We start from the raw sequence: 8,726 nt of genomic DNA, 5'->3' as shown, positions 1-8,726 counted from the left end.
TTGGTTCCCCTCCCTGCCCACCCCACCTCCCCTCTGACAGGGATAATGGAGAATTGGCTGTCACCCATCTAGTATGCTTTGCTCTCTTAAGAAATAAGTCCTAATCCAGCAAACTGGCATGCTGTTGGAACCTTTGGGAATGTTGGCTGCATCTAAGCAAACACATCTTCTTTACCAGGCTCCTTACAATCCCGACCTGACAATTCACCTTGGGAGCAAACGCATACCTTCAGAACTATTCTTCATCCACGTCTGCTACAAACTGTGAGTGGTGTTCGGGTGACTTGCTGTGCGTTTTGCTTAGGTGAAGTTTTACTGCATGTTTGCTCGCAAAGGTCCGACAACACAACTTACACTTGAATTTAGAGTCCGTGTCCTCTTCCGGAGCTATCGTCTCCGGCGACCTCTGAACCGAAACCCTGGAGATCTCTTGCTCGACCTTCGTCTGCTGTTCCACCGCCAGTCGGTTCATGTCCTTCATTTGGAAGCCTAAATGGGACTCTAAGTGGCTGATGTAGGTAGAGGGGGTTCTAAACTGAGACGCACAGTCACTACAATAGAAGATGGGATGTCCTTTGTCCATATTTTTCAAAAATTTTGTCCCTCCAGTTTTCCTAAGTTGATATTTGACATTTGCCAGCCAGTGGCTAATGGTGGTCATAGAGAGTCCAGTAAACTTGGAAATCTGCATGCGTTCTTGGGGACCCAAATCCGATAAGAGATATTTCCCTTCCGATGTCTGAAAGAGGCTCGAAGCAAACTGAGCCTGCAGGATGAGGAGATGTTGGGGGTTCCAGTTGGACTGCCTGCCCTTCCTTTTATGCAGGGTGGACACTTCCGTGGAGACGTCTTCGAAGCGCCGGACCTCCATCTCTAGCTTCATGGAAGGGACGCGAGACGAGGCGGTGGTGGTGGTGGGTTTTGGTGTGGTAGCTTTGGGGAGAACTTTGACCATGTCGGCGATGTCAGACAGAGCGTGCTTCTGCGGCGGGGAAGTACAGGATTGTGCTTGGGCCGACTCTGCCTTCTTGCTTTTTGATTTGGTCAGGTCGATGGGCTGATCGTTGTTTTCGAACACGTAGCGCCTGGACACGCTTGCCGGCCTGGAGGGGGCCGGAGACAAAACCGGCTTCTCGAGGATGCTGAGATTCGGTTTATGAAACATAGAAATTGTGCTTGAGCTGGGACTGGAGCTGGACGGAGAACGCAGGGGTTCGGTGGCCTTGCCCAGGTGGTTATTCAACACAGACTGGAGGGCGCTGAGCGGGTTGATACAGGGCAGTGCCGGCGCGTGGCTGGCGGCGGCGCAGCCGTTGCTGAGAGAAGCCGTCGATTCCATGGGTTGGGGCTTCTCTCTGGCGCTGTTCTCTTTCACTCTGTCCTCCTCTCTCGGGGCGGGAGGAGGCTCGGTCTTTCTGGAGTCGGAAGGGGTCTCGCTCTTGGGGAGAGCGTCGCCCTCGCCGTGGCCCAGGGAGGAGGCATCGGCGGCAGGACTGTCCTTGGCGTACTCCTTGTGCGCTTCGTCCTTGTCCTCCGCCTCCTTCTTCACTTGGGTGCACTGGGCTAGGTTTGCGGGGACAGACACGAGGGGCATGACCTTCCACTTGGGAGCGATTGGCCTTAGCTTATTGGTGATGGTGGGTCGGATCTGGAGGACCTGGGAGCCCATAGGCAAAGACGACTTTGTGCCCTCCGACAGCTGGTACGCCGCGTGGATGCTGGGGTACGCGCTCCAACTGGGAGCCCCGTTTTGGGCTTTGTTGATGGCTGTGGTCACTGTATTTTCCAAAGACTTTAAAATGTCTCCCCCGCCCTTTGAGCCATCTTCCAAGTCTTCTTCCCTAAGATATTGGTATTTCATTGTGGGATCCAGTGGCTTCTGAAGAGCATCTTCGTAGTCCTCCCCTTTCCCCGCTTTCTCGTCTTTGCCGGTCTCCTCCGGTTTTTCTTTTTTGCTCTCTTTCTTGAGCTCCACGGGAGGTGCCGCGCCGCTGTCCGAAGTCGCGTTACTGGAGGGTTTGGAAGTCGGCGCATCGCTTCCCGGCGCCTCTGACAGCGACTGCATCTTCTCCACCGCCAGCGGATCCAGCACCAGCTGCTTTCCCTTCTTGGAGGCGGAGCTGGTGACTTTGAGAAAGTGGCCCGTGACCATCATGTGAGTGGTGAGCTGCTGCAACGTGTCGTGGGAGCTCCCGCATTCCATGCACTTCAGGATCTGAGACTTGCACGCCTCGAACTGCCACGTGTAGCTGGCGCCATTTTGGTAGCCGTAGCGGTTGTTCGAGGACAGCTGCAGGTTGGCGTTCTTCTGAGAGGAAAACGTTTCTGCGAACGATCCGGTGGTAGAATCCGGGGAGCAGGGCCGGTTGACGTCGAAAACGCGTTTCTTTGCCGGATTGACCATTTTTGAAGAAATGGTTGGTACTGGCTCCTTCAAAGGCACTTTTTGGTAATGTTTTGTTTTTATCATGTGAACACTCAAATCTTGCAGGGAATCAAAGGAATCACCACAAAACATACACTTGAGAACTTTTTGTGCATCTTCCTTGTCCATGTCCTGAAAAGCCCTTTTCCGGGGCTTTGAGTAGCTGGTAGGTCTGTGCTTGTCCTTCTTGCGGTTGTCGTCTTGGTAGTGACCGGTCTCGTTCATGTGCACGGTGAGCTCGACCAAGGTATCGTAGGCGGCGCTGCACTGCCGACACCGGAACCGGCTGGCGCCTGTGAACACGGTGCCGCACATCTTACTGCTCTGCCGGTACAGCTGCACGGAGCTGAAGAGATTGGGCTTGGAGACGGGCCTGGAAGGCAAATTCTGCTGCAAGCTTTTGGATAAAGCATCTTGGTGCCAATCAAAGTCACTTTTGTTCCCTCCGTTGCGCGTGTCGCAACCCCTCCGCTCGCTGCTCGACAACTTGAGGCCGAGCCCGAGGCCGGTCCAATAGGAGTCGGACAGGATGTTGGCATAGACGGCGGTCATCTTATCCATGCAGTTGTGCGTTTCGCTCTGGAGCTTGGGGTGGGCGGGAGCTTTCTTGTCCTGGGCATCTCGACAGCATATGCTTTTAATGTCTGCCACCTGGTCACTGGCATCGCTTAAAAGGGATTCGTTTTCGGCATCCTGATTGGATAAATGACTGACTGGAGAGTTCTGGTAGCTAAAGCTCCCTTTCTGGTCGGTGCCCGTGTCTAGCTCTTCATCTGTGCCTGGGTCGTTGCTGCCCTGAAGTTGAACTACGGAATTGCTGTCCTCATCATCTTCCTCTTCCTCTTTGATTTCTTCCTCCTCCTTCAATTCTTCCTCTTGAACATAACCTGAAATAGAAGGGGAACAGATGAAATAACAGGGTAGGCAGCCTACTCCAGTTTCAAGCGTGGTGCTAAGTGCTTCCTGTCCTGAACGGAATGCCAATTTAATCTACACTTTTATGAACTGTTAGCACTGGAAAGAGGAAAAAGCCAAATGATGTCTTTTGTGAAGTCTACTGGCTTTTTATTGGCAGGCAATCATAATTCTTTATAACTTCCCAGAATCCCCAGTTAATAATTTTCACGTTTAAGGAATATCACTCTAACATGTTTATAATGGAACAGTTGCTAAATGCATGGGTATGACTTTTGGGCAGGACTGTAACCCACTGTAACCCCACTGCTATTTAGTTGGCTCCCATCTGGCCTCTGGGGAGAAGAAGGGTGGCGAGAAATAAAAATGAAAGCTTCATCCTTGCCAACTTGGCTGTTATTAGTATCTTCACTGCATTAGATTTTAATGACAAGATCAGGGTTCAAATCCCAGCTTTGCCACTTCCTGTCTACCCCATCTTTACTCCCCAGATCCTCAAATTCCTTATTTGGAAAACAGGGGTTGGGGTGGGGTAGAGTATATTCAGTGGGATTTTGGTAAAAATTGAACATGTGGTTCCTGGAGAGAAAAATGCACATGACAGGCTTTTCAGTTTCATCTGGATTATGGACATTTTTCCCATCACTTTCATAAATCTAAACAATAAAAAAATTAAATCAAACCTTGGTTTGTGGCTTTTTCTGGTTTCCAAGGTGTAAATGCTCACACAGACAATTTGACAATCAATTTTTGAAAGATCTGGTTTAATCTGATTCTAGCCTATCCTTGGCTGGACTAGACAATCTACCAAGGCCCTTCCAACTTTATATCTGATGTTTCTCATGGAATCAGATTGACAAACCAGGTCTTGGCTCTCTTAAGAGATTTCAGTTTAGTGAATATTTATCAAGGGCCTCTTGAGGGCCAAAGCCATAAAGATGAACAAAACACAAGGCGCTATTCTCAAGGCACTTTCTGTGGTAGGTATGGTACATGAATGAGCCATGTACAAATAACTGGGACACAAAGCAAAAGGAAATGTTGACCATGAGAGGTTGAAATAAAGTACTCTGGGGTTCAGAATGGGGAAGAGAACATTTTTTAGCAGAGGGCATCTTAGGAAATCTAAATAGAAAAAGTAGTATTTAAGTTAGATTTGCAAAGACTTTTATAAAAAAAGAGGATGAAGGGTGGCTGAATATAGGATGGCAGAGTGATACAGTGGATAGGGCACTGGCTTCAAAGTCAGGATGACCTGGGCTCAAATTTTGTCTTAGATCTTTACCAACTCTGTGATCCTGGGCAAGTTCCTTAGCCCATCTGGGCCTCATTTCCCTCATTTATAGAATGAGGGGATGGTTTTGATGGCCAAGAGGGTCTCTTCTGGCTATAAATCTTTAGAAATATTCTAAATTAAATTTTTATTTTAATCAATAATCTTTTATTCTGTTGCCCTTTCCCCAGTTATAAATCTATGGCCCAGGACAGCTAGGTTGCTCAGTGGTTAGAGAGCAAGACCTGGAATCAGGAGGACCAGGGCTCAAAGTATGGTCTTAGTCACTTCCTAGCAGTACGATCTTAGGCAAGTCACTTAACCCCAATTACCTAGTCTCACACTTGATACTAAGACAGAAAGTAGAGGTTTATAATAAAAAATAAATGAATTATTATATGATTATATTATGATTCTATCATACTTTGTGTAACTTTGGTAGGAATTACTGCAGAAGGGAAAATGTCAGCAAATGATAATATCAGAATCTGATAATATCAGAATCACAAAATCTCAAAATCTGAAGACAACTCAGAAGCGAAGTCCTCCAACCCTAAGCTAAGAGGAATTCTCTATACAACATATTAAAACATGATGATCCATGTATTGCCTAAAAGACCTCTAGTGGTGGTAGTGATAAAGTGAGGCAGGGGAGAGGAAGGGAATCTCATACCTCTTGAAGCATCCTGTTCTATTTTGAGATGTCTCTAATGTTTAGGAAGTCTTGCCTTACATTGTACTTAAATTTGATTTTTTCCAACTTCCACCATAATTCCAAGTTCTTCTCTCTGGGACAAAGCAGAACAAGTTCTTCTTGTTCCTTTGCATCCTTAGCTGTTAGAAATACCTTCACCAGGGGGGAGGCAGCTAAGTGGTTCTGTGGATAGAGAGCCAGGCCTGGAAATAGGAGGTCCTGGGTTAAAATCTAACCTCAGATACTTCCTAGCTTTGTGACCCCTGAGTAAGGCATTTAATCCTAATTGCCTAGCCCTTACTGCACTTCTGCCTTAGAACTGGTACTTTAAAAAGAAATACCTTCGGGGCAGCTGGGTAGCTCAGTGGAGTGAGAGTCAGGCCTAGAGACAGCCACTTCCCAGCTGTGTGACCCTGGGCAAGTCACTTGACCCCCATTGCCCACCCTTACCAATCTTCCACCTATGAGACAATACACCAAAGTACAAGGGTTTAAAAAAAAAAAAAAAGAAATACCTTCATTAATACTAGATTTGTAATCAGAAGCTCAGAGTTGCAATTGTTATCCATTTTCTACCCAAATAATCTTGGGCAAATCCCTTCATTTCCTTAGGGTAGCCCTTCAGATACTAAAATATGGTGGCGGAGAGGAGCTTTTTGTGTTGTTAAATTATTTTACATGTCAATAAAATATTTTACGTGTCAATAATTTTCAATAATTGTTTTTTGACATTTTGTGATGCATGTTCTCTTCCTCCTTCCCAAGCTGGCAGGTAATATCATATAATATCAAGACTGTGCATGTGTTGTCATATAACACATATTTCCATGTTCATCATGTAGGGAAAGAAGGACACATATCATTTACACTAAAGAAAAATTCACGTAGGAAATAAAGTGAAGAATCATATGTTGAAGAGAAGTCTACTGGAAGAGAGATAGTACAATAGTATGGCAGCTAGAAGTCAGAAGACTCATCTTCCTGAATTCAAATTCCTGAATTCAAAATCTTACTAGCTGTGTCATCCTAGGCAAGTCACTTCACCCTGTTGATCTCAGTTTCTTCATCTGTAAAATAAGCTGGAGATGGAAATGACAAACCACTCCAGCATCTTGGCAAAGAAAAGTCCAAATGGGGTCATGTAGAGTCAAACACGACTGAAAAATAACTGAACAATAAGAGAGCAATAAAAGATTGAGAAAGAAGACTGGGGCCAGGTTGGGGAAGGCCTACAATGAGAGGGTTGGTTATGGGGGCATTACATTTTTTTTTAACAATTTTTTTTAAACCTTTACCTTCCATCTTAGAATCAATACTGTGTATTGGCCCCAAGGCAGAAGAGTGGTAAGGGTAGGCAATGGGGGTCAAGTGACTTGCCCAGGATCACACAGTTGGGAGGTGTCCGAGGCCAGATTTGAACCCAGGACCTCCTGACTCTATGGCTGGCTCTCAATCCACAGAGCCACCCAGCTGTCCCCGAGGCACTACATTTTGAGCAGTCGATGGATTTTGTTCCCGATCAGCCATTTGTGGAGTATGATGTATGTGATCCTGTTCAGGTGGGTTTCAGACACGGGCTAAGGCCTCGAAGGCTGGGGAAGAGTTATGATGGTGCATTTGAATATGCTATTCCACTGCCAGCTTGGAAATGGTATAATCTCAGCGAATACACTCATTTTAAAATAATGATAAAAGGTTTTTTTTTTTTTTAATAAGAACGGAATATTTGGGCACTATCCTATTATGCTCTCACAGATTTAAGAAGAAATTTTCAGATGAGTCTTAAGATGCCCCCTCCATTCTGTGCCTGCGATTCTGAATGCCCCATGATTTGTGGGTACAAATCGCGGGATGCCAATTACCTGTTTGATTTGTAGATATGAAATGCTGCTGGGAGCATGATGCTTGCCGGGGGTCCCAATGCTTTGACAGGCTAGGGGAAAAGTAATAGTATGGACCAAATGGAGACGTGGAGGAGGGGATAAGAAGGAATTAATAAGCAATTCTCTCTCCGTAGTGATGGGAAATGCAGCAATCCACACCCAAGTGTTTCTGTTCTTTGCCTGGCTTTCAAGGGTGATATCTTAGCTGATGTGTTATTGCTGATGAAGAATGGAGTTCTATGTTTAGAAAAATAAGAATTGTATCACCCTATTCCTGTGTATTTTTTTCTTACCTCTTTGCTCCTTAACTCACGAGTAGCTCATGCTAGGGATATGAAAAGGAAATTGGGGGGCAGCTGAGTGGCTCAGTGGATTGAGAGCCAGGCCTAGAGACAGGAGCTCCTAGGTTCGAATCTGGCCTCAGATACTTCCCAGCTGTGTGATCCTGGGCAAGTCACTTGACCCCATTACCTAGCCATTACCATTCTTCTGTCTTAGAGTCAATACCCAGTATTGACTCTAAGACAGAAGGTAAGGGTTTAAAAAAAATTAAAAAAAAAATGGAAATTGGTAGATAGATTTGGGCTTCCTCCCAACTCACAGAATGTCTACTGGAAGGGAAGTGAACGCCATGATGAGCCAGATAGGTAGGCCCTGTGTTTAAGAATTAAGAAGCAGCTTTAATTCATTGATTCATAGTGCCGAGAAAAAGGGTGGTTGGATTGGGGTCCAAGACTATGCCTACACGATGACAAATAATTTAAAGGTGAAAAAATTCAGTCAAAACACGTTTGTAGACAGCGGAGGTTTTTGGAGGAGAGTGTGAGGAAGAGGTGGGAATGTAATGGGGTTCCACGTGATACAATGTAAATGTTTTGACTGATTTTTTTTTTTACCCAACTGACCATCTGTTTTAGTTTTTTCTCTATGCACATCAAATTTGAAAAAAATTAAAAGCATTGTTGAAATCAGTAATTTGTCTGACATAGGAAAAAAAAAGCATTTATTTAGAGTCATAAGACATGAGTTCAAATTCCAGGTGAGCTATACTACTTGAATAACCCAAAGCAAGTCATTTAGCCCTGGATGACTCAGTATCCTTATATGTAAAATGAGGCAGTTGGACTGGAAGATTTCCAAGTTACTTTCCACTTTTAAATCTTATGCTCTTATGAACTGTTACTAATTGGTTCTTTTTACAAATAACTAGTTTACTGAATTCAAACCTCACACTTTTTTCTTCCAAATTATTTTGTATGTATAAACACAGCTGCTCTATCACCAGTGGGAAGTCTACCTTACAGACAATAAGATAAGGTATGAAGATAAAAATAAGGCAAAGCAAAACAAAAAAAAATTTCTAAATGAGAATAGCTCTGTATAAGCCAACAGAACCAGAAAGCATATTGCTAATATACTTTTCTCTTAGTTATTGGAAGAGAGAAGGAGGGAGGAGGGAAGGAGAGAGAGAGAGAGAGAGAGAGAGAGAGAGAGAGAGAGAGAGAGAGAGAGAGAGAGAGAGCTGTCTCTTATACA

At 45.1% G+C, this 8,726-nt stretch overlaps 1 protein-coding gene across 1 annotated transcript in view; it reads right to left on the bottom strand.

Annotated features, from left to right (window-relative positions):
- Positions 1–235: 235 nt before the first annotated feature.
- The window catches only part of TSHZ2 (teashirt zinc finger homeobox 2), a 262,052-nt gene continuing 253,561 nt past the window's right edge, over positions 236–8,726 (bottom strand). The window contains exon 2 of the mRNA XM_044663833.1: positions 236–3,312. Within this exon, the coding sequence (XP_044519768.1) occupies positions 236–3,312 (3,077 nt within the window). The remainder of the gene's footprint in view (positions 3,313–8,726) is intronic.

Source organism: Gracilinanus agilis, chromosome 2 (genome assembly GCF_016433145.1).
Source record: "Gracilinanus agilis isolate LMUSP501 chromosome 2, AgileGrace, whole genome shotgun sequence".
NCBI classification, from domain to species: Eukaryota; Metazoa; Chordata; class Mammalia; order Didelphimorphia; family Didelphidae; genus Gracilinanus; species Gracilinanus agilis.
Note: the sequence above shows the minus strand (reverse complement) of the source record. Positions and strands in the feature narration are given on the sequence as shown.